At 34.1% G+C, this 26,037-nt stretch overlaps 1 protein-coding gene and 1 pseudogene across 1 annotated transcript; both read right to left on the reverse strand.

Annotated features, from left to right (window-relative positions):
- Nucleotides 1-4,513: 4,513 nt before the first annotated feature.
- LOC120145843 (cytochrome P450 714C2-like) lies at nucleotides 4,514-11,242 on the reverse strand. Its single transcript, XM_039159570.1, has 5 exons — nucleotides 10,979-11,242; nucleotides 10,422-10,867; nucleotides 10,093-10,323; nucleotides 5,109-5,232; nucleotides 4,514-5,073 (listed from the first exon to the last, which is right to left on the reverse strand). The coding sequence occupies exons 1-5, from the start codon at nucleotides 11,240-11,242 to the stop codon at nucleotides 4,654-4,656; spliced, it is 1,485 nt and encodes a 494-aa protein (XP_039015501.1). The 3' UTR covers nucleotides 4,514-4,653.
- A 7,497-nt stretch (nucleotides 11,243-18,739) lies between these two features.
- On the reverse strand, nucleotides 18,740-23,476 carry LOC120146080 (annotated as a pseudogene).
- Nucleotides 23,477-26,037: the final 2,561 nt, after the last annotated feature.

The raw sequence follows: 26,037 nt of genomic DNA on the forward strand, positions 1-26,037 counted from the left end.
ATTTGATTTTTGGAGCTAGCCTAAAATATCTGGTTCCGTAACAGGTCCTCGATTACTTACCATTTCCATTTTAGTTTTAACACTAGCATTCATAATTACATCCAAAACGGGATGCTCTAGTGGCTTGTCTCCATGGATCATAACATTCACCATGTCCATTAATTTGGTCATTTGTTCTCTTGATTCATTCTGAAACCTTTTAACTTGATCGATCATCTCCTATTGAGTCTTTACGAGTTGCTTTTGAATTTTCTCAATCCTACCAACACCCGCTAATATCTCATTCATCGTTTTTGATTTTTCTATAGACATACTCCAGGTAACTTCAATTTGCTTTCAAATCTTCTCTTTTATTTTCCTTTTCTTTTCAACAGTTACAAGTGTTCTTTGCTTTGATCTCCTTCTTCTTTGAATGAGTGTTATGAGGATGCGTTCAATGCTTGAGGTGGAATGTCCAGTGTTTGTTCCTTCTTCTGATGAGACATTTTTTGTTAGTTAACGCGAATGTAAAAACATGGAAAATAAAAAAAAATGAAATGCAAGGTATGAAAATAATGAATGATGCATGAGAATTAGGGGCATTGATCCAGAAACATGTTTGATATTATAAATAATCTTTATTGAGACAAAAGTGTTTTATTTTTTTAAGAGACAAAAATATCTTAAAGGTACATTCTGACTAAATTTTCTAAACCTCGAACGGCTTCTAATAGGTTGACAAGTCTTCTTCCTTCATCTGTCACTGGTTGAATAACTTGTTGGACCACTCCCGCTTCCCTTGCTAAACCGTGCAAGTGACGAGCTGCTTTTTGTAATTGTTCCAGGAAATCTCGGATAACTGCATCTCTAGCTTTCACCTTTACTGGGCCTGTTCCAAACAAAAATGCACTGAAATCCTCCATCAAAAGGAACTATATGAAACTCCTTTGCTTGTTTCTTGAACCCGTCCACAATGGCCTCTAACTCAGCTATGGTTTTTCCATCCTGTTTTTCGTTGTCTTTGAAGGGACCTCTCCATGTTAGTAACCTTTTTTTCATCTGCCCCTACAACCTTTGTCAACCTATTTTTAAAAAGTGGACTTTGATGACTTGGTGTAAGCCTAGTCCATTATGATTCCTTCACAATGCAATAGAGTGGTATATTATTTGATTGTGGGCACCACGTCTTCTTGATTGAATGTGACACATGGTTGTCCTGCAGATTGTCTCCCTTTTCTTCTGAGTCTTTTCTGACCATAGTCGGACCTCTACGTTTTTCACCTCTTGTATTACAATCCTTTTGTCCATTAATGCAAACTATTTACATTTAACGAACACGTTTTTTTGGATCAACACCTCTTTTAAATTATGTAAATGATTAAAAAATAAAATAAAAAAATGAAAGGAAAAAAGTTAGTGAGATAAAGATAATAATTAAAATAATAATGAAAAAAAAGTCTTACACCACATGCTTGTTATTCCTACCCGGACATGATATCTATCCCGCATGTTAATTGTGAACAAGTCCTAACCACATAAACTTCTAGTTCACATGCTCTGAACAGAAAATAAAGTAAGAAATAACTCCATACAGCCTAGGTTTTGAAATGAAGATTTGGGGTGGTCTCTAATTTCCTGTAATATCCCAGTTTAGGTTCTAAAGAAGGTACTCGAGTTCTCCTTGCTAGTGCCCCCTTGGGCTTGCCAGACCCTCAGTCCTAAGCCCATTACAAGCTTATGTGGACTAAGTTAAACTCGAGAGGATACATTCCCTTATGTATATAAGAAGAATAAATTCACACGAAGACACAAGGTATATGAATCCCGAAGGTTACTTGCTAGGCCTACACGGAGAATAAATTCCCATGAAGGCGTCGCTTTCACCTCTACTTAAAAAGGGTTTGGAGCTCGGGTATAGAGCCAGAGATGAAAATTTTAAAAATCTAAAATTATTAAAAAACGTCAGTACAACTATTTATTTGAAAAAACTAATCAAAATAAAATTAAAATTTGAAATTAATTAAAATTTGTTATTTTCGCATAAAGACAACCGAAAAATAATTATGGCCTGACTCACTTATTTGTCCCCAGTAGAGTCGCCAAGCTGTCGTGGCCATCTTTCGGGTGGGTCTGGAATTGGGCTTCGACTTGAATAAAACATGTTAGAGTCACCACCAATCATTTAAAAAATATATAGGTTGATCAAACACCATCTTACATGATCTGTGTTTTACTAAAAATATTTCGGATTCAGGAGTCAATTACAGTCAAGGAAGGATTAGCACCCTTGAACTGCCCTTTCGGTAACATTTTAATTTGTCGATTGTCTTAATTGAGAAAATTAAAATTTAAAGACTCGATTCTAATTACTTACATTTGATCGATTAAAATTACCTCTAAAAAGTTGAAAACGTTAGATTCTAAAATAAAAGAAATGTCAAATAAAATTTAAATTGAAAAAAATAAATCAAAGAAGGAAATATTAAATTTTAAAAATGTTATATAAAAATGTTAAAAGAAAAAATAAAATAAATAAAGAAAATATTAAATTTCAGAAAAGAAAAAAATAAAATATGAAAAAATGTTAAAAGAGAAAATAAAAACAAAATAAAAAAGAAGTGGGAAAATAAAAATAAAACAAAATAAAAAAAGTGTTAAATTTTAAAGAAGATACAAGGAAAATATAATAAATAATAGTAGTAAAGATAAAAAGGGTTTTTTTTAAAAAAAGTTTTTTTTAAAAATTAAAGATAAGAATTAAATAAAATAAAATAATTAAATAAATAATCTAAAGAGATTGAGATAAAGATAAACTTATAGTGAAAACAGCCTTAGACTTCAGCTTTACCTCAAGTTCCTCGGATCATCGAAACAGATCTTTACTTCGAAATTCACGTCAGCTTACAAGGACAATTCTTCGCTGCCAACTCGGATTGTGTTATTTCAGCAATAATTGATTCCGATCTCAGTTTCCTCTTAGCAAACAATTTTGCTAAGTGTGTTCTTATGAATTCGAATGTGTTTCAATAAGTCAATTCTTCTTACAATTCTCACGTTTAGAATTGAGCATTTGCTTTAGCCCTCGGCTTAAAAGAAATTTAGCTAAGCATGACCAATGTCATACTTAGCATATTTGAGAATGAAATTTAAAAGAAAATAAAGATGATATGCAAAAAATAGAGAGAAAGCTAGAGAGAGAAAAAAGATTTTATTTTCAGATGTGTGTGTTTTTCTAGGCTTACCCTGAGAAGATATTTATAGCCTTCAAATTCCTAAAAACAAACTAAAGATAATTCCTAAAATAATATATTTTATCCTAATTAAAACACTTAAAACTATTTAAACTAAAATACCTAAAACAAAGATAAAATAAAATGATATTTAAAATAATATCCTAAATACTAACATCTATTTAAATTAAAATACAATATTAATATATATACTAAATAAGTCACAGAAGAAAATGAGTGTCTACAAAAACTATTAGCATACGTTTTTTAATTAAAAGTGTTTTTAGAAAAGTTTTAATATTGAAGTGATTTCTTATATAACTCTCTTTAAACTTAGCATAAAATTTGAGTTAAATGATTCATGTTGTGAAAATGCTAAAATTATAAAGAGTTTTATTTTTTACCGGACAATTGATTACATTAGACGTACCCACAATTCAAGTAATGAATATGAGAAAATCTTAAGTGTTTACTTAAGAATTTAAAGAGGACTATAAATTTGGAAGTTTTAGTTTATAACTACAAAAGTCATCAATAAATGTAATGAAGTATTTGTAACCTTTTGTAGCAATTGAAGTTAAAGGTCTATATACATTAGTATGTATATAACTCGTTGTCTCTTTCATTGTGTCCAGTAAGGGGATCTTTTGTTATCTCACCTAATAAACAAGATTCACAAGTATCATATGATTAAAAATCAAATGAATTTAAAAGTTTATCTTGATGAAGTTTTTAAATGCGTTTCTCATTTATATGGTACGACAATACCATAAATAGGTTGGATTTAAATCATTAGATTTAAATCTCTTATTACTTATGTTATATATCAAAGAATTGTTAAAGTTTTAAAGATTCAAAATATAAGAATATGTATTATTCTTAATAATAAAAATAAATCACCATTGCCTACTCTTAGGTCAACCTCGTCTTTTTCTGTCTATTCCTTTTGAACATTTGCATATTTGTATAAAAGTGGGATCCATATCAAATATCTACTACCTAAGAACTTGTGGGAGAAAAAAATTAACATGTATAACCAATCCTCTTCTTTTTCTTTAGATCTTCCAAGTATAACTTGCAATTTCTTTTCCAATGAGGTAGGCAAAACGATTACAATTACCATAATTATTCTATACACGGTGTTTGAAAAAAAAAATCACCTCTTACCCTCTCCACATCCACTTTTAAGAAACACATTCTATTTGAAATGTATGAATTCTAAATATATCTAGCAAGTATTTCATCTTCGGGTATAGAATTTGTAAGATTGGATTTTCGAAGAGCAATAGCTAATGGATGATGGATCTGATTCGAACAGCAATAGCATATATATGCAAAACTAAATAACATCAGTTCAATCTTATCCATATAACTCTATAATTTATCTCTTTATCCAAATGCATACAGACCAACTAAATCGATAGTTTAAATAGGCACACTCGAATCACAGCTTCTTTACCAAGAGATGGACTCCATTTTCTGGCTCTGTCACCAACCTTAGAACAGGAGAAGGGCTGTAGTTGGGAGAAAGGGAGAAGGAGAAGTTGGACAAAAGGAGAGCTATAACTAGTTTCAGTTCAACCAGTGCCAAGTTCTGTCCCAGGCACATTCGTGGCCCGACCCCAAACGGCACTTGTGGCAGCTTACAAGCACCTGCTATCCCTTTCGCAAATCTATTTGGGTCGAATGTGTAGGCCTCTTTACCCCAGAGTTCAAGGTCAGTGTGCAATGCCAACACCAAAAACCAGATATTTACACCCTTGGGTACCAAAATCTCGCCGAACTTCATATCCTCCAACGATTCCTGAATCACCAATGTAAGCTGCATTACACAGAACAAGGATTCCGAGATTAGTTCCATAATCTAGTTAGTATCATTCTGTCATGTGCATAATGTACCTGTTTCATCTTGCGAAGCATGTTGGCATCCAGAGTACGACCCCTGCTGATTTCAAGAACCCCCTTCCGTATTATATGCTGCCATTCTTGATTGGCAGCCAAAAGCATGAGGCACCAGGTGGCGTGTTGGCAGTCCAGCAGAAGCAAGTCATCAGCAGAAACAAATCTTCTCTTAGCCAGCTATAACGGACTGTAACTGTACTATACACGTGGCATTAGCTAAATGGGTCAGTTGTTAGTTAGTTAGCAGTCTGTTAGCAAAACTGTTAGTGAATCAGTTAGCTACAGCTGCACACAATGTATAAATTGAATGTAATTCAGCAATGAAAAGCAAGTTTCCAGAAATACTGCTTTCTTTGCATATCACCATTCCAACATGGTATCTCTCGCCAAAGATCTTGGGATCTTCCTCCACGCTGCTTAAAGTTTTCCTTCAATGGAGTTTCCTGGCAATGCAAAGTTGTTCACTCACAAGAAAGTAAATATCATTCTTGATGAGATGAATTTTCTGCTTTGGAAACAACAGATTCTGCTTACAATTCAGAGCCATCGTTTAGAAAGATTCCTCACCGGTGCTGTGGCAACTCCACCTGAAACGACTGTCGATGATGATGGCATAACACGAGTCAATGAAGCCTATGAAGAGTTTATAGCACAGGATAGTGTTATCGCCTCCTGGTTACTATCAACGATTAGCAATAATCTTCTTCCTCAGTTTGTTGGAGCTGAAACTGCGACAGCCGTATGGAACACTGTTCTTCAATTTTTCACCAATCGCTCCACTACCGCAGTGATGAGTCTTCACTATAAACTTCAGTCCCTAAAGAAAGGAGGTGACTCTATGCGTATATACCTTACTCGGGTGAAAGAGGTTTGTGATACCTTAGCCTCTTGCGGCAGTGCAATACCTCAAGTCGAGCACATTACAAGCATTCTCAAAGGCCTTCCACGGGAATACCAGCCCTTCATGGCTGTTATAACCTCAATGAAAGAGTCTTTATCCTTGGATAGCATCTACACCATGATTCTTGATGCAGAAACACAACTCGCCAGTTTTGAAGATCAATTAGAAACCTTACCAATGAATGTAAATGTTGCTTAAGGGGAAATTCGCAACTCAGTAAGTTCCAACTCAGGTTATGATTCAAGGTCTGGAGCTCAAACAGGTGGTAGAGGCCGTGGTAAATCAAAAATGCAATGTCAACTCTGTGGAAAAATAGGCCACCTTGTAGACCGGTGTTGGCACAGATTTGATGAGGATTTTTCATGTGTAACTGCATCAACTCGTGGATCCAATCAGTCAGACCGTCGACCAGCTTCTTCAACATACAATTCACCCTCTGATACTGGATATGAATGTTGCGCCAAACGTAAGTCTGCCTCATCTTTAGCCGTTCAACCACAAGCAAATACCTCATCCATGTCCTCGGATCACTGGGTGGTAGACTCTGGTGCCACACACCATGTGACCACATACTCTAATAATGTCTTGAGTTCAACAGAATTTCTTGGTCCAGGTAAGCTTCTTGTTGGAAATGGCATGCCACTCGATGTTAACCTGGTTGGTCACTCTCATATAAATACCTCTTCACGCATGTTGTTTCTCAAGGATTTACTGCATGTTCCACAAATAACTAAGAACTTAATCTCCGTTTCTAAGCTTGCTAGGGAAAACAATGTGTTCTTAGAATTTCATGCAAAGAGTTGTTGTGTGCGTGATGAAGCAACCGGTGCCACTCTACTTCAAGGAAAGCAACATGAAGGCTTATACTCGTTCACTATGGACAGCAGTTCGTTAGGAGTTAATCTCGCAGAAGTTAATAGCTGCTCAACTTCCCACTCGACAGAAGACCTCTGGCATAGGCGCCTTGGTCACCCAACAGCTGACACATTAGTTAAACTAACTAATGAAATAGGTATCATGGTGCATTCCAATGTAAATAAGCTTTGCGTAGCCTGTCATATGGGAAAAAGCCATAGGCTACCCTTTTTTGATTCAAATACTTCAGTCAATGATCTCTTTGATCTTGTATACTCAAATTTATGGGGACCCCCTCATGAGCAATCAAATGGATTTCGCTTTTATGTTTCATTTGTAGATGCGTTCACAAGGCACACTTGGATTTATTTATTAAAAAGTAAGGATGAAGCAGTGCTGGCATTTTGAATGTTTCAAAATATTGTAGCAAATCAGTTTGGTACTTCAATTAAAGCCCTACAAACTGATTGGGGAGGTGAATTTCGATCTCTATCACGTGTATTGGCGAGTGAAGGAATCTCACATCGCTTGACATGCCCACACACCTCCGAGAAAAATGGGGTCGTTGAAAGAAAGCATCGACATGTCATAGAGCTAGCACTTGTCTTGCTAGCCCAAGCATCACTACCAGTAAAATACTGGTCCTATGCTGTTATTTCAGCAGTTCAATTGATAAATAGGCTCCCTACTGAAGTTCTACATGGGATATCTCCCTTTGAGAAGCTATATAAAAAGAAACCAGACTACTCCATGATGAGAGCCTTCGGTTGTCAATGCTTTCCTCATCTCAGACCATTTCAAAAAAACAAACTCTCCTTCATATCTCAATCCTGCGTCTACCTGGGAATCAGCCCCCGACACAAAGGATTTCAGTGCTTGGCGTCTGATGGAAGAGTTTATGTTTCCAGACACGTTGTGTTTAATGAATTTGTTTTTCCTTTTGCAGGCCGAAAAAAATACAACTCTTGTGTACCTACAAACTCAGGAAATTGGTCATCCCAGCCTCTTCGAGTTGTTGTAGGCTTAAGGAGTACAAGGCCTTCAAACACACGTGATAACCCAAGCAGTGCAATACAAGCTACTGTGAACAGCGAGTTCGAAGGCACTTCAAACAACTCTGCATTGGGAAATGTTGAATCCACTGAATCCAATGGTATGACTGCTACCACTGATCATGATCATAGTGTTCATGAACACGCATATGGTGTTCCCGTTACTGTTGGCGCTGAGTCTGCATTAAACTATGGCACCAACACTAGTGAGCCTGCCAGTGTTGGCGCCAATTCCGATGATGCTACAAATTCAAGTGATGTTGGACCTTCATCACGAATTCATCCTATGATGATGCATAGTAGGTGTGGTGTCTTCAAACCCAGAGTTTTCTTGGCTGCTAAGGATGATGATATCCCAACCACGATAACTGCAGCACTTCGATCCCCTCATTGGACTGTGGTTGCACATGAAGAGTATAATGCATTACTAAAAAATGGTACTTGGTCACTCGTTACACTACCAGAAGGAAGAACTGCAGTCGGATGCAAATGTATCTTTCGCATCAAACGAAATCTAGATGGAACTGTTCTTCGATATAAGGCTCGACTAGTTACTAAGGGGTTCTCTCAGACTCCTGGGTATAATTTTCGAGACACATTCAACCCAGTAGTTCGTTTCTCAACATTCAATACGGTCCTCGCAGTTGCTGTTTCCAGAGGATGGGAGCTTCGACACGTTGATGTAAATAACGCGTTTCTTAATGGAGATCTCAGTGAGGATGTTTATATGCGTCAACCTCCTGGTTTTGAGCAATTTGATGAGGATGGCAAGCCTCTCGTTTGCAAACTTCATAAGGCACTATACAGTCTTCGACAAGCTCCTCGCAACTGGCATGAGAAACTCAAAGATAACCTTTTACAAATGGGGTTCACTACTTCTCGAGCTGATCCATCGTTGTTTGTAAAGAATTCTCATGAAGGACAAGTTTATATATTGGTATACGTAGATGACATAGTTGTCACTGGTCAGTCATCTAACTTAATTCAAGAAGCCGTAACCATGCTACAAGAACGTTTTTCACTTAAGGACCTGGGTGAATTGAGCTTCTTCCTGGGCATTGAAGTCAAACGTAACAATGGTTCACTCTTCTTGACCCATAAGAAGTATGTGCTTGAACTATTGGAAAAAACAGGGATGTAAACAGCTACTGGATGTGCCACACCTATGGTGGTGTCGCCCAAACTTTCTCATGAAGCATGTGAGCTTCTAAGAAATGCTAGTGACTATAGAAGTATAGTGGGATCACTGTTATATGTCTGTCATACACGACCAGACATATCGTTTAGTATGGCTCAAGTTGCCCAATTTATGCAAGCTCCACGAAAAGCACATTATGTTGCAGTAAAAAGGATACTTCGGTACCTAGGTGTAAAACTGAACTTTGGCTTGTTATTTTCACCTGTTGGCAGCAGATTGAATGTGGTTGCCTTCGCTGATGCGGACTGGGGAGCCAGCATCGATGATCGAAGGTCAATAACTGGGTATGGAGTTTTCCTAGGTAAATGTTTGGTTACCTGGTGCTCCAAGAAACAAAGGAAAGTTTCCCGATCCACTATGGAAGCTGAATATAAAAGTATAGCGGACGCAGCAGCCGATATAGCATGGATAAGTGCGCTCCTAACTGATCTCAGAATCCATCAGGATTGTGAATCGGTTGTCTGGTGCGATAACACCAGTGCAGTGGCTTTGAGTGCTAATCCCGTCTACCATGCACAGTCCAAGCACGTGGACCTAGACATTCATTTTGTTCGTGAGAAAGTAGCAGCTGGCCAGTTGTGTGTAAGCTATGTTCCTGCGATGCACCAAACTGCTGATGGATTCACCAAGCCGCTTGCTCAAGCTGGTTTTGAGGAATTCCGATCCAAAGTGTGCGTTTGTGTTTTTTAACAAGAAGGCGAGAAGAGGTAGGAAGAATGTTGGCAGTCCAGCAGAAGCAAGTCATCAGCAGAAACAAATCTTCTCTTAGCCAGCTATAACCGACTTTAACTGTACTATACACGTGGCATTAGCTAAATGGGTCAGTTGTTAGTTAGTTAGCAGTCTGTTAGCAAAACTATTATTAAATCAGTTAGCTACAGCTGCACATAATGTATAAATTGAATGTAATTCAGCAATGAAAAGCAAGTTTCCAGAAATACTGCTTTCTTTGCATATCACCATTCCAACATGGCGGAAACAACGGTAGTCTCGTATCCGGCCAAGTATATGTTCTTGCAGTTATCGATTACGAACCGCTCGGTGGCTTCTTGACTTAGATAGCTGATTTTAGCGCCCTCGACCAGCATTTGCAGTAAGTCCTCCTCGTATGCTGCCATCTTTCTATCTTTTACCACTTGCAGGATCAGATCACGTATATCCTTTTCTAGCGCCCAATCTTCTCTGTTGCCTTTTGTGGGAAGATATCTGTAATAATCACTCAAAATTTTCAATACAAATTAATTGTACAAGAAACAAAAATTGTACAAAATCAATAGGACTTGCAATTGCAAAAGAATTCCCACCTCATTCCGGGCACACCAGTGGATAAACTTTGTTTCAACAAGATTTCTTCTCCCTTACAATAATTGCTTCCAAAACATGCTCTAGAGATGACATCTTCGGAGAAGCTCCGCATATACTCGTCGATTTTGATGTCGGCAAGTCCTTCCTCAGCCTCGATTTGGGTATTCCAAGACTCGAGTACAGTAAATGTAGACTCGAAAATATGGTCCATCATTCCCTTAACCTTGTCCATATATAATTCAGGAGCAAGAATTTTTCTCTGATGAGCCCATAGTGCCCCATTAGAAGTTAGAATTCCCTGACCGAGCAAAGTACCAAACTCTTTTTGCTGATAGGAAGGCTTCCCCAAGGCTAAGGACGTGCATGTTGTAATCTCTTTCACGGCATCAGGTTGATTCGCAAACAATATTTGAGTGTTACCAAGAGAAAACATAAATACTTCACCTGAAATTTACTCCACCAATATTAGTGGTTACATTTTTCTAATTTATATATGCATGTATGTAGTTACGTACAGAATTCAATATACAATTAAGAGGCATGCAAAATACGTATTGTACTGTTTCCTCCATTTCTGGAGGAAATGAAAGAGAAGCGCGACATAGTTGTGAGTGGACGACGGGCTAGGATCCCTAACAACGACGGATTGTGCCTTCTTAATCTCTCTTATGTTTTCGAAAAGCAAAGTCGGAGACGGTCCTTTGATTCCTTGTTCACTTAATCTTGCTCGAAGTTTCATCGGCTTCACCACCAACTCATGAAACAAACATAGGATCGATCCCAAGAAAGCAAGAGAAAGAAAAATAATGAGGAATTCCATATCTTAAAGTAGGGTTGGCTACGCCCTATGGGATTTGCAAAGGGAATTATATAGGGAAATTTATGAAAGTGGTAGGAAGGTTTGGTCGTAAACAATAAGAAAGACTTTTTAAGTATGGTGTTTCTAGTCCTTATGGTCAATGTAGAGGGACGTTCTGCTGTAAGGCGGTTAAAAAAGGCTAAAAAATGGCATGACTGGTTAAAAAAGTGATCGGTTAAAATCGATACCGTAAATGTTATATGATTTAACTAGAAATATCATTTGAGTTGGTAATAAAAACGGTAATAACCAGTTATGTTATCATCCTATGTAAAATGCGCAAACAAATATAGACGATAACATAATCGGTTAATTACTGGAAACATTATCAAGCAGAATAACATATTAGGTAGCGCTTATATAACATAATAGGTAGCGCCTTTTTAAAGCTGACGGGGCTTTGAAAATACGACGATAACATAATCGGTTAATTACTGGAAACATTATCAAGCATATTAACATATTAGATAATGCTTATATAACGTAATAGGTAGTGCCTTTTTCAGCTGATGGGGATTTAGAAATTTAAAGATAACATAATCTGTTAAATACTTATTTGTTATTAATATTATCAATATATTAGGTAACGCCTAAAATGTTACCAAAGTTTAAGCTGATAGAGCCTTAGAAATCCGACGATAACATAATCGGTTAATTACTAAAAACATTATCAAGCATAATAACATATTAGGTAGCGCTAATGTAACGTAATAGGTAGCGCTTTTTTAAAGCGTTTAGGGCTGTGAAAATCCGATGATAACAAAATAGGTTAATTATTTAATTTATTATTTGTATTATCAACATATTAGGTAACGCCTAAAATGTTACCACAATTTAAGCTGATAGAGCCTTAGAAATCCGACGATAACATAACCGGTTAATTACTGTAAACATTATCAAGCATAATAACATATTAGGCAGCACTTATGTAACATAATAGGTGCACATTATTAAAGCTGATGGGGCCTTAGAAATCCAACGATAAAAAAATAGGTTATGTTATCAGTATTATCAACTAAATGTTAAGAAAATTTAAGCTGATAGAGCCTTAAGAATCTGACGATAACATAACCGGTTAATCACTTGATTTGTTATCAAGTTTTATCAACATGGTAATTGTTTACGCATATTATAATGATACCGATTAACTTTAACTGTTTTCATTGGAAATTAATCTATTACTTTAAAGTAATATGTTTCAAAATTATATGGAATATATGTGTGTGTGAGTGGTGTGTGTGTGTCGATACATTTTATGTGCAGATTGTTTGAGCCTTTAAGTGGAATGAACCTTAGAAATTTGACGACAACATAACCGGTTAATTACTTGATTTGTTATCAAGCTTTATCAACATATTACCTTGTATGTTGTTTACTTATATTTTCATGATACCAATTGACTTTAACCATTTTCATTGTCAATTAACCTATTACTTAAAAGTAATAGGTTTCAGAATTATAAGTATGGAATATATATATATATATATATATATATATATATATATATCGATACATTTTACGTACAGATTGTTTGAGCCTTCATGTGGAATTAAAGTATCGAGACCGATATAAAAAAGTATTCATACATATATAAAAGTTTACGATATTATCATTACACCAGTATAATTTTACCGTGTACCTTGTAAATTTAATTATTACTTATACAAAGTATGGGTTATTAGAATGTTGGATTTACACATAAAGACATCTACAATGCACTTGAAAGATGTAAATCAAAGGAAATCGTCAATGGGGTGTCAATGCACTAATTGCTTACTTTTAACCAGTACTTGGAGTATCGATACTTGGACCTTTCTATATGTTCCCTTGTATCGTATACTTGAACCTTGCCAAATATTCTGTAGAATAGGGTCTCCCATAAATCGTGGCCAGAATCAATTCTATAGTTGGGATTATCCAGGTTAATCATGTTGACTGCATAGCCAATAAAACCCCCTTGCAGGGTCCAAATGTTAAACTAGGAATTGATAAGACAAGCTTCCTTTGAGGGTTTAGGTTTAGGGACTGAACCCCTCCCACGTAAGAATTGAATGATTGAACATTACATATAATAGTTGTATTCAGATCTTGAAGAATTGTTCTTCATTGTATATAATGATAGTTGTAATGATATTTGTTCATCTTTCGAAACCAATTAGTTAGATGCATACAGTACCATATATCCTCGAGGAAGAAGACAAGAAATCTGGCACTTAGAGATTTACCAAGAGCTGTAGCTTTTTCTCTGCATGAAGATCGAACCTAGAATCAACATAGCCATTATCCATTATGCCTATAATACTCAAGAGAACCAACTGAATGAAGGGATTTGCACACAACTGCAAGCATTTTATGGGAAACCCCAAGTATGGGTTACCCAAACATCTCTGTTGTAGAATTTTAGCAGAGTAGTTGTGGTTTCCAATCAAATGCTCGTAATTGTGTGCAAATCCTATCATTCATCAAGTTCTCTTTAGTAGTATAGGTATAATGACAAAGTTGATTCTAGGTTCGGTCTTCATGCAAAGCAGAAGCCACAACTCTTGGTAAATCTTTAAATGTCAGATTTCTTGCACTCTGCCTTGAGGATATAGGGTACTGCATGCATTCCACTAATTGGTTTCGAAACGTGAACGGATACCATTACAACTATCCTTATATACAATGAAGAACAATTCTTCAAGAACTGAATACAACTATATTATATGTAATGTTCAATCATGCACTCCTTACGTGGGAGGGGTTCAGTCCCTAAACCTAAACCCTCAAAGGAAGCTTGTCTTACCAATTTCTAGCTTTCCATTTGGATCCTGTAAGGGGGTTTTATTGGCTATGCGGTCAACATTATTCTTTGACATTCAGTCAGACTGTAGAGATTTGAAATTTGTAATAATTAAAAATTCTTAAATACTTTAATTCAATTACCATTTCAAAAACAATTACAAGAATACATTGATACTTACTGGAAGTACATATATTCACACAGTGGTTGCTTTCGATTTTCTTCAATGCTAATACGCTGGGGCACCATTTGAATGTCATCATCTTTGTGAACAAAGATTGAACTTTCAACCTATAATAGGTCCATTTCAAGGTCATCATCTTCGCGAAAAAATGTTTATTTAATTTGAAAACAACAAACTCAACCCCTATTTATGAAGACTGCAATAATAATAAAAATTAGGGATTCAATAACATACCTTTTGAATCGATTGCATCAACAAACAAACAACTACAATTCCAAAAATGCGTTACCACTATTTAGAACAACTATCTTCCCTCATAAACTACGGTCGTCTTTTACATATTTCTCTGGATTAGGGTTTTCTTTGTAACCCGATATGTTATTTATATTGAATACTCTTACCAAAGTAATGATACTTTTGTGTACGGTATCGATACTTTCAAGACGTTTCATTTTTTTCAAAAATGGTAGCGATTTACTGGTTACATTGTATATTAAAACCGGTTTTTATCAATTTTAACCTTTTATATCATCATGTATCGATACATGTATCATAGGTATCGATACTTCCTACGTGCATCTAGTTTTGGGAAACATACTGGACAAAAGTATCGTTACTTTATATAAATGTATTTTACCATTAAATCGGTATATTTTTACAGCTTACATTGTATATTTACCTATTACTTTAAAGTAATAGGTTTCGAAGTTTTAAGAATCGATACTTTTCATACGTGTATCGATACTTTATAGGCTCAATTATGGATATCGATTTTCTCAATTTTTTACTTGTTATGTTATTTTAAAATCGATACCATTACCCTTACATAAGTATTGATACTTTTATGTACGGTATCGGTACTTTCGAGACGTTTCATTTTTTTCAAAACTGGTAGCTATTTACCATTTTTATCATATTGAAACCGGTTTTATCAATTTTTAACGTTTTATATTCTCTTGCATTGATACATGTGTCATAGGTATTGATACTTCCTACGTGCATCTAGTTTTGGGAAGCATACTGGAAAAAAGTATCGATATATATACCAAAAGTATCGATACTTTTTATAAAAGTATTTTACCATTAAACCGGTATATTTTTACAGCTTACATTTTATATTTACATATTACTTTAAAGTAATGGGTTTCGAAGTTTTAAGAATCGATACTTTTCATACGTGTATCGATACTTTAAGTTATTTATATTGAAACCAATTTCGTCAATTTTCAACCTTTTATATTGTCATGTATCTATACATGTTTCTTAGGTACCGATACTTTATAGGCGTAATTATAAAAACCAGTTGTGTCCATTTTTAATATGTTATATTTAATTAATTGTTTAAAATTTTTGCCGTTTTCTCAAATTTTAACCGGTTTAGAAATTCTAAGTATGGAAACTTTGTTGTCAAGATTATAAAAAATGATACTTTGTATCGATACATTTGCAGGCAGATATAAAATACATTAATAACTAGTATTGATATTTCAAAAATCCTCAAATATAAAATCCTGACCAATCAACCAACAACGCTTCGGAGATTAAATGTCGTTATATAATTGGAGTAATCAATCTAAATAAAACGCGAGAGAAATCCCGACCATCATAATTTTGAGTAACAAGTAGGAAGATTGGATATGCGACAAATGTCATCCGGATAGTATCTATTTCATCCAGCTCACGAAGATAGGAGAATCGTAAACCAAAACCATATAAGAGAAACATAACTGATGTAGAAGCAACTACATATTTAAAATCTCGAAGGTGATCTATTTGATTCTATAACATTTAAAGCATCAGAAGCATATCGAACTTATGATTTGGGTGCTACACGGGAAATGCAACAAAATGCAACAAAAAATTCTTGAGAATTAAACGCTAGATCTTTTAATAATAATGTCAAATAATAGAAGATACACACGTAAATCATAAGTACCGGTACTTGGAATTTCAAAATCTATTACTTTAAAGTAATAGTTAAATTAACAATGTAAACAGATGAAAGTCCTCTAGTATAATGAAAATAGTCATAAATGACAAGTTGAGACGCTTGTCATGTACACCTATTATCATTGCACCGGTAGAATTTTACCGTTTACATTGTTAATTTAGCTAAGTATCGACACTTTATATATGTGTACCCTTCAATTATTTTTATTATTATTACAAGTTGTAGCCCTCAATTATCGGGATTTTTAGTTGCCCTCTGTTGCATTTCCCGTATACCACCCAGATCATACATCGGAAATGTTTATGGCGCTTTAACTGTTTGAGAACCAAAAGCATCACCGTTGAGATTTTAAATCTGCATTTGCTTCTACATCAGGTATGTTTCGCTCTGACAGTTTCAATTTAGTGTTAACCTATCTCAATAAGTTGGGTGAAATGGATAATATATGGAAGGCATTCTTGACGTATCCAATCTCCCAGCTTGTTCCTCAAAATTATAAAGGTCGGGATTTACCTTGCGTTTCAAGTTGGGGGAAAAAACAAGGGAAATTAGGAATAATTAATGATAACATGCAAATTGTCTAAATTAATAAGTATTGAAAAAGGGTTTAGGGTTACCTTAGAAATGGCATTTGATGTAATCCCTCCTGATACATTGAGCAAGTTGTTGTTTGAAGGGAACAAAGGCTCCAACTCATATTTATAGTGGAGCTGAAATTTAAATTTAAATTCAAACTCAAATTGAAATTTAAATTCAAACTCCAATTAAAATTGAAATGAACATGAAATGCATTCTTAAATTGAACATGAAAATTGCATAATTGATTACTATTGTTCAAGTAACATGCGTTATGTACCATCAAGTCGGGAAAGACAATACTGATTTAATTCAAAGCTGAGTTTATGGGGTTGTCACATGGGAATAAAGCAGTGACATGGAAGAGAAGAGGAGATAGTTAGATTGTTATCTTTGCACTGGCTCATATGACTGGAATATTTACTGTGTAAGTCACATGTTCTACTATAGAATATTAAAATATACAGTTATTGTGTTATATTTTTTAGTATATTTAAATTAAAAATAGTGCATTATGTGTATTATGTGAATCGAATGAAAATATACATACAATATAAGTAAACCAAACATACATACACAACAATTTGTTAAATAACAATGTTCAAATAGTCTACCCACAACAAAATTAATCCGAAGAAAAAGGGTTATTTCTAACGAAGTCTGGAACATTAGGTGCATTCCACAAATTTTCCAAATACTCTCGAATGTTACCGCCTTTTGCTGAGGACATATATAAATAATTGTAATTATCAAACTAATCAGGTGCAATTTTAGTAACAAAAAACTAAATTCGTATAAGCAGGAATAAATTTGTGTCATACCTAAAGTATTGTCCTCCGAATACGAAGCGTCAAATGGATGTGGACATATGTAATTGTATTGCTATATAAAAACATAAATTGTTAATCATCCAATGTATAAACACCTGTTTAAGTGGAAAAACATATGGCATAAATGTAACTTACTGGATTATAAATCATTTTCTCGCAGAATCATCGACAAATAGTGTATTTAGGGAGTTAAATTAAGGAAACACATTCCAAACATCATGGAGATCTTTACAGTAGGTAACACTATCTTTTTGTTTTGCAATTTCCTTGATCCTGTTTACAGACAGTCTAACATAAATATGTTGGAATCATAAACAAATAAAAGTCAGCAAAGTTTAATGACATTCATCTTACCCAAATGAATAGAAACTGGTTACACAACAAAGATAGTTTCTGAAGTACACGATCGATGTTATGCCTGATATTGTTAACAATTTTGAATATTAACATCTAATTGTAGAATTTCAATTGTATATAGTATTTCAATTGCTTAACAGTGCTAACCTCACTACTAGAAAAAAAACCCCTTTAATGATGCGCATTCCGCATCATCTATGGGTGTAGATGACACACAAATGCGCGTCATTGAAGCCACCGTCATAAATCTCAGATGTCATACAATTGTGTGTCATAAATCTATGACGTGTATTTATGACACGCATTTATGATGCGCATTTATGACACGCATTTATGACGCGCATTTATGTCGCGCATTGCGCGTCATTGAATGAAGATGACACACATTTGTGTGTCATAAATTTACGTCACACATTTACGACTTACATTGCATGTCATTGAAGCACGCATCATTAAAAAATATGACACACATTCATGTGTCGTGATTGTATGTCGTAAATTATATATATATATATATATATATATATATATATATATGTATATTGATAAATAATCAAACTAAATCACATTTAATGCCTCATAATACTAAATATATATATCATATTATATATAAGCAATCAATTTGCATACAATATATTAACATTAAGTTATCAAAAATATTGTAATCATATGTCGATACAAGATATCACGGTATAATATTGTAATCATATGTTTGGATTTTGCAATAATATCTTACTTTAGTTGTGATCTCTAGATGACGTCAAAGCTCTTCATCATGTTATTTCAAAAATTGTGACAACCGGGTAATTGTGGCATAAATTCCAACATTGTTGTTGTCAAGTTGCTTGCAGAAATGATCACAGAATCCACTCAGCAACTCAACAAAACAAAATAATGAGTTATCTTCAGCAGCGGCCTGCAAGAGTTCAATAAGAAAAATGTATGTATTAGTTTTGGAGCATATAAATTTTTTTGGCTTGTATGCATCAGTTTTTACTCAAGACTCAAATATGATGTCATGTCACATGCGAATATGTATCTGAAATGGGTGTGTTAAATTTAAAAAAAAAAAATCAAGTAGTATTTGGATACACCTTGTAGGGTAATATCTCCTAAGTTCAAACCCATGTCTCTATATGCGTTAAGTGTAGGTGTTTCAAGAAGAATAAAGAGTTTAAGCAAGTGTCAACTAAGTAAATGAAAATTTTCTTCATCATGTTGCTTGAGACAAGAAAAAAGTGGGAGTTGGTGGCAATAGTGTTGCAGATAGAAATGGGCAAAGACATGTTTGACAAGAACACCAAACGATAAACAAAATGTAAATCTCAAAGATGAAAAAAGTGGAAGGTTCCGGAAGTAGAAAACACTTTTTTGGTTGCACCAACAAGTTTTGCGTGAAGTAAAACATTAAAACAAATAATACAGATTAGATAGAAAAGGCAATGAGATCTTTACCACCATTTCTTCATCGGGATCATTTCTAAATACATAAAATAGAGGTGCCAAGATTTTATTCATCCCTTGAACATATCTTATACCTGGATTTAACATGGAAAATATAATTAATATGTCCTTCAATGCATCCTGAATGAGCAAGGTACAAGTCAGAAATGGCTTTGTTTCTCATATCAAAAATTGAGTCCAAAGGGCTAAACAACAAAAATTACAAGAAAGAAAATGCATACCCGATTAGACTTTGCAAGCTGCGAGTTTCCAGAAAAGAAGTTCATATATGGATGAGTGCGTTTCACATCTCGGTCAATATGTTCTATAATTTTTGAGTCCTTGAAATACCACCAGCCCAAAAAAAAGTCACTTAATCTTTATCTAGAACTTAAAAGGAGGACATTTCAAAAAAATTCGGCTCATCAACAACATGACTAACATCGCAAGAAAACTAAGCGAACAAATGGGGGAAAACCTCTTCCTAAATGCTTGCTAAATCAGGAAAACTTTAAGGACTAGAGAATAAAATAAATGACATATTCAATTAATAATTGAAAATCAGAACTCTCCGTTACTACTTTCATGTATAAACTGATATACAAATACAGTTGTAAACTAGTAATGCTCAGTTCATGTTCTCTCAACTAAGTATTGACCAAAAACTAGTATGTGTAGCATGAATTGTTTTTCCCTCATCCAACTTCTTGGATTTCTTACTATAATACTATATAACACTGACAATTTTAAATACCAAATATCAGGATCTAATAATAACAAAAATAATCAGATAACACATTATAAAACATATGATTATTCTTTTTTAATTAAAGCTAAAGATAATATATGGGATAGATATTTTAATGCTAACAACAGCACAATTGTGCAAGAAACTATTCAATATTTTAATTATAATTCAATAGATTTTACATCAAAGTGTAATACCCCTTCAATGTTTTTTCACTTCTGTCCATATAGTTGTTATCCTTCTTTCTTTCTTCTATCCTTAACGTCAACTAAGCACTAGAAGTCAGGCTCCAATAAAAACAAAATGAACTAAATTATTGGGAGGAAGCTCAACTTAGCGTTCACAGTCTTTATTTAAAGCATTTAACATAAAAGAAAACACCACATATGCAATACAGTTCCAATAACTGATTTTCAAATAAGCCTAACAATATACCTGAAAGAATTGATTCCATATGATGCTTTCGCCAAGGCTTAAAGGATGTTCTCCATGATTTACCTGTGATCTTGAAAACAGACCACTGCTTTCAGATTCTGAATGATCATTGTCACGAACTACATACTTCTCCAACTTCCTTTCCATTTATGTCTGACTAGCCACAGAATATTCAAAAACCCAAAACTCTCACAGAAACTGAGAAAGAGATCGAACACACAAGATAACCTTAAAAATGCTGTTAAAATTTTACCATGCCAGAAAACAAAGTGACTTATAATATCATACTTGTCCATAGTGTATGAAATCATTATAATGTATTTATTAATACACTATTTGGTTAAAGTATCTAGACATTCTTGGTACTATAATCAAACTATAGTTAAAAGTGAAATTTAACCCTTGTACAATATAATTGTGTAATTCAATCTTTGTATGGTATAAACAAGCAAAATCTATAACAATGTTCGTATAAAATCATCTAAATGTTGACATGAACTTCTAAAAGTTAACAAAGCATATGAGTCAAAAATTGACACAACCACTGTTTTATAATTGAAAAAATCCATTTGCTACTTAAGTTAATCTACAAGTCTGTATTTTCATATTTCAGAAACCCGTCTTAGCATATAGACGGCTTTCCATCAACGCCAATATCAATTTTACTCATACTAGAGAATTGTTTTTTGTCTTTTTCAATAAATAGGACTGTTAATTTAATCTTTGTATGGTGTAAACAAGTTTTACTGATAATAGTGTTCATGAAAAATCGTTTAAATGTTAAAATGAACTTCTAAAATCTGACCAAGTATATGAATTCAAATTTCACAATGCATGTGTTCGTTAATAGGAAAAATTATTTTGCAGCTTTAGTTCCATCTTCAGGTACGTACTGTCAGATTTTCAGAAATCTGTGTCAACATTTAGACATTTCTCTAGTAACCATTATTGATTTTACTTGCCTGTGATGAAATCAAATATGAGATTAAATTACACGGTTTTATAACTAAATTGCAGTTGTGACCTATAGGGATTCATCTATTACACTATTTTAACACGCAAAAGGAAAAGGAAACACTTACAGGATTCATCAATAGTTCTTCTTTAAATTGTTTGTACTCGGACCTTTTCTTACTTAATTCATACGACCATTGCACACGATCTGGTGGTAGATACCCTAATAATAACTGCCAGAGCAACCAAATAACCCTACCTCAGCATTAATCAAAAAAGAAAAGCAAACCAACTTTCAATGTATGGGAATTGACGATTCATTCGATTAAGAGACTAAAAATATAGGAATCTCAACAAATTTCTAAATTTCTCAGCAACTAAACAGAAAAGATAGAGACACCACCTTCCACACTGTAGACATGATTCCTGCACCTTCAGGAATTCCCTACGACGCAATCTGTCGCAGTTCCCACAAATTTACTACCTTCTTTGACAACTGACACGAAGAAGATGGGAATTAGAACGAAAGAAAGAAGAAAAACAGTAAAAAATGGAGAAACAATTAAAAACCTCGGTTAAAAGTTGAGCCTAGCGAGAGATATCATTCAGAGAACTGCCGGAAGAGCTAGCGTTTTGGTCATTATCATTGCTATTATCATCACTATTTCTATCAACTCGATCTCTGGATTCAGATTTGGGGGAAGTAGCAGTGGACTGAGGACTCGAGGCTGCAGCGAGAGAAGGCACGGGAACCGGAGGTTGAACAATTAGCTCGGAGACGACATTGGAGGAGATGGTGGGAGAAGGGGAGTGACGGTGGATGCGGTCGTCGCTACCGCTGAGAGTTGTGGACCACAGTGAACTGTTGAGCCAATCGGGTATTCCATTCTTCCCTATTTCAATGTTGGAACCGAGACTTGTTCTTCACAGAAATATAAATAATTTTAATATTTCTTTTGAAAAGTTTGAATTCGATCAAATCGATGAATGTTTGAGGGACTGATTTCGGAGTCGAAGGATTTGATTTATTATTTATTTGGGTAAACTAGAACGGGTTTATTTTTTATTTATTTTAAGCTAAAATATATAGTTCCCGAATTAAAAGATGACTTTTAGAGATGACACACAATGAAAAGTTTACTCCGTGTGTTTGCTAAATTTTTTGGATTATGACTATTAAATATGACACACATTATTGTAAGTCATAAATCGTTCATATTTTAAGAAACATGGCATTTTTTATGACACACGTTTTTTGCAAGTCATAAATTAGCGTGTGCCGTCGTTCGTGTGTCATTAAAGGTATATTTTCTTGTAGTGCCTCATCTTGGAAGACCAAATAGCAACAAAAAAAATTTCTAAACAAAAATGCATAAATTCATATACTTCTGATCTCAGTATAACATCTAAAACATGAAGAAAATGAGATTAAAGTTGTACGCTTATATGTTAAAATAATGGATACAAATAAACAAAATTAAAACCTTTTGGATTTCTTGAGAAGTAGGCAATGCCACCATTTATATAAAAAATTACAAGTTTTCTTGTCGGCGGTGTTGCAGACACGATATACTTGTTTGGATCTTTAACGTTATCATCATCATCTGTAATGTCGTCATCTTCATTAAGCGCTTGGTTGTCCACCGTTGTTAAAAGAAAATCAAATACATTTTACAACATGTAAATGTTTAGAACATAAATAATGAATTACCTAACTCGTTTGATCTCGTTGATATAATTTGGTATGCAAGCTGAGACTTCATCGCATAATGATGCAATATCGTCTCGCATTTCGCTCATATGAGAATCAAAATGCTCCCGAAAATTGACCATGTATTCCATCATTGTTTTCATTGTGACATACTCTCCACCTGTAGCGTCTTCCATCATTGTGTCTTCCATCGGTTGGTGGTCTTCATGGCCAATGGGGTCCATTTTCTCATTCTCTTATTCTACTCCAATGCCATCCTTGACAAGCTTTCAACCGACATTTTCAATAAAATCGTATCTCGCTTTAGTCATCGATAACATGTCAATCTTGTGGGTTAATCGAACAGGGGAATCAAGCGAAAAATCAACTTCATTCTTCTTCAACAGATGGGTGATGACACATCCATATGGTAGTGAAGTTGTGAGAGATGTTCCCTTTGTGACTATATAAACAATTGTCTTAAATATCAGTTCAGCAATGTTTGGAGCTGTTTTGGAGCTATACTTCGCTAACCACCAAAAATCGCAATCTCGAATAACAGAAAATTTTCCCCCATAAGGCTGAATAAACTAAGTGAGCATTTTTGGAACACTCTCGACTCTACATTCAGGTGAATTGGGCTATTTCTGTCAATATGTTTTATTATAGTATCTAAATCATTTTCATCTGAATCCCCTTTATTCTCGACACCTATACCCGCAGTAATAGAATCCGGAGATATATATATATCCTTCCCTATGACATGCTTATTAATTCTGATTATTTTAGTCCTATTAGGCTCACGCTCGAATGAAGCATTATTGTAGAAGACTCTAACTAGGTTTGAGAAATATTTTGATTCTACACCAAGAAATTCAAGTCAACCCCAAGATGTAAATATCTCTTTAAAACTAAAATTATATTTTTCGTCGAACATGAAATCCATGTTAATTACACGTTTGGGACGAATATTCCTTACTTTGAACTCTGATGCCATTTTTCTTTCTCCTCATCGGTTCTAAAGTTTTTCGTATCAAACGACATGTTTTGGTCAGAATCCCTTTGTTGAGAAGAAGAGCATGGTTGAGAAAAAGGTTGTCGTTGAGAAGACCTGTGCCTCTGACGTTTTGCAGCCATTTTTAGGTGCGGATGTTGTTACATTGGAACACAAATACATTAAGGAAAAAATAATCCAATCCGTAAATCAATCAAACCCTAATTTATAGCAAAATATCGATAATTTTATATGAAAATCTGATCGTAATTGTTTTGAACTCTGGTATTCGTCGGAGTGGAATAGTTATCTTCTTCCTTTTGGGTTTAAGGTTTTTGATTTGGAGGGGATGATCGATTCTTTTATCTTTTAAATGTTAAGTTAATCGGTTAATATCCTAATATCAGTAATAGTATTCAAAGTATCAGTGTTTTCATACTGGACAAAATGTATCGATACAACTTAAAAAATTATCGATACTTTTTCTTTACATATTCTCTCATTAAACCGGTATATTTTTACCGGTTACATTGTATATTTATCTATTACTTTATAATTATCAGTTTCGATGTTTTAAGGATCGATACTTATGATACATGTATCGATACTTTATTCGTCCATCTCATTTGGGATTCATACTGGACTAAAGTATCGATACTATTTAAACAAGTATCGATACTTTATGTATACCTATTCTCTCATTAAACTAGTATATTTTTACCGGTTACATTGTAAAATTACCTATTACTTTATAATAATCAGTTTCAATGTTTTAAGGATCGATACTTATCAACTTGTATCGATACTTTATGCGTATATCTCGTTTAGGATTCATACTGGACAAAAAGTATCGGCACAACTTAAAAAACTATCGATACTTTTTGTTTACCTATTCTCTCATTAAATCGGTATATGTTTTAAGGATCGATATGTCTTAAACATGTATCTATACATTATGTTTCCATCTCGTTTGGGATTCATACTGGAAAAAATGTATCGATACAACTGAAAAAAGTATCGATACTTTTTGTTTACCTATTCTCTCATTAAACCGATATATTTTTATCAGTTATATATTTACCTATTACTTTATAATTATCGGTTTCGATGTTTTAAGGAATGATACTTATTATACATGTATCAATATTTTATGCGTGCATCTCGTTTGGGATTCATACTGGACAAAAAGTATCGATACAACTTAAAAAACTAACGATACTTTTTGTTTACCTATTCTATCATTAAACGGTATATGTTTTAAGGATCGATACTTCTCAAACATGTATCGATACATTATGTGTCCATCTCGTTTAGGATTCATACTGGAAAAAATGTATCGATAAAACTGAAAAAAGTATCGATACTTTTTGTTTACCTATTCTCTCATTAAATCAGTAACAATATACCACTTACATTGTAAATTTACGATTATCTTCAAATAATTGGTTTCGATGTTTTAAGAATCGATACTTTTAATATTTTTCTCGATACTTTTTTTACTAACTTAAGTTTGGGAAGTATACGGGACATAAAGTATCGATACATATTAAAAAAGTCTCGATACGTTATGTTTACTCATATTGTCATTAAAAAAGTCTTTTCTTACCACTTACATTATAAATTTACCTATTACTTTAAAGGTCATCATTGTTGAATTTGGTAGTTATTAATTGTACATACCTAAATATGTCCTAAGAAATTAATGTTGTACCTTCCCTTCAACTACTACATCCTAATATAATTGAAAGTACCACTGAAGCATGTTATTGTATGGACCTTTACTTATATCTCCATCAACTCCTGTTGGGACCA

The sequence above is a fragment of the Hibiscus syriacus genome, unplaced genomic scaffold, assembly GCF_006381635.1.
Source record: "Hibiscus syriacus cultivar Baekdansim isolate YM2019G1 unplaced genomic scaffold, ASM638163v2 tig00110895_pilon, whole genome shotgun sequence".
NCBI lineage: Eukaryota > Viridiplantae > Streptophyta > Magnoliopsida > Malvales > Malvaceae > Hibiscus > Hibiscus syriacus.

Excerpts from the sequence above, each read along its gene's own strand:
- LOC120145843 (XM_039159570.1), bottom strand. The coding sequence starts at position 11,242 with ATGGAATTCCTCATTATTTTTCTTTCTCTTGCTTTCTTGGGATCGATC. Across the intron at positions 10,324-10,421 it reads ACTGGTGTGCCCGGAATGAG|ATATCTTCCCACAAAAGGCA; the intron begins GTGGGAATTCTT and ends TGATTATTACAG. Across the intron at positions 5,233-10,092 it reads TACGAGACTACCGTTGTTTC|CGCCACCTGGTGCCTCATGC; the intron begins CGCCATGTTGGA and ends GGACTGCCAACA.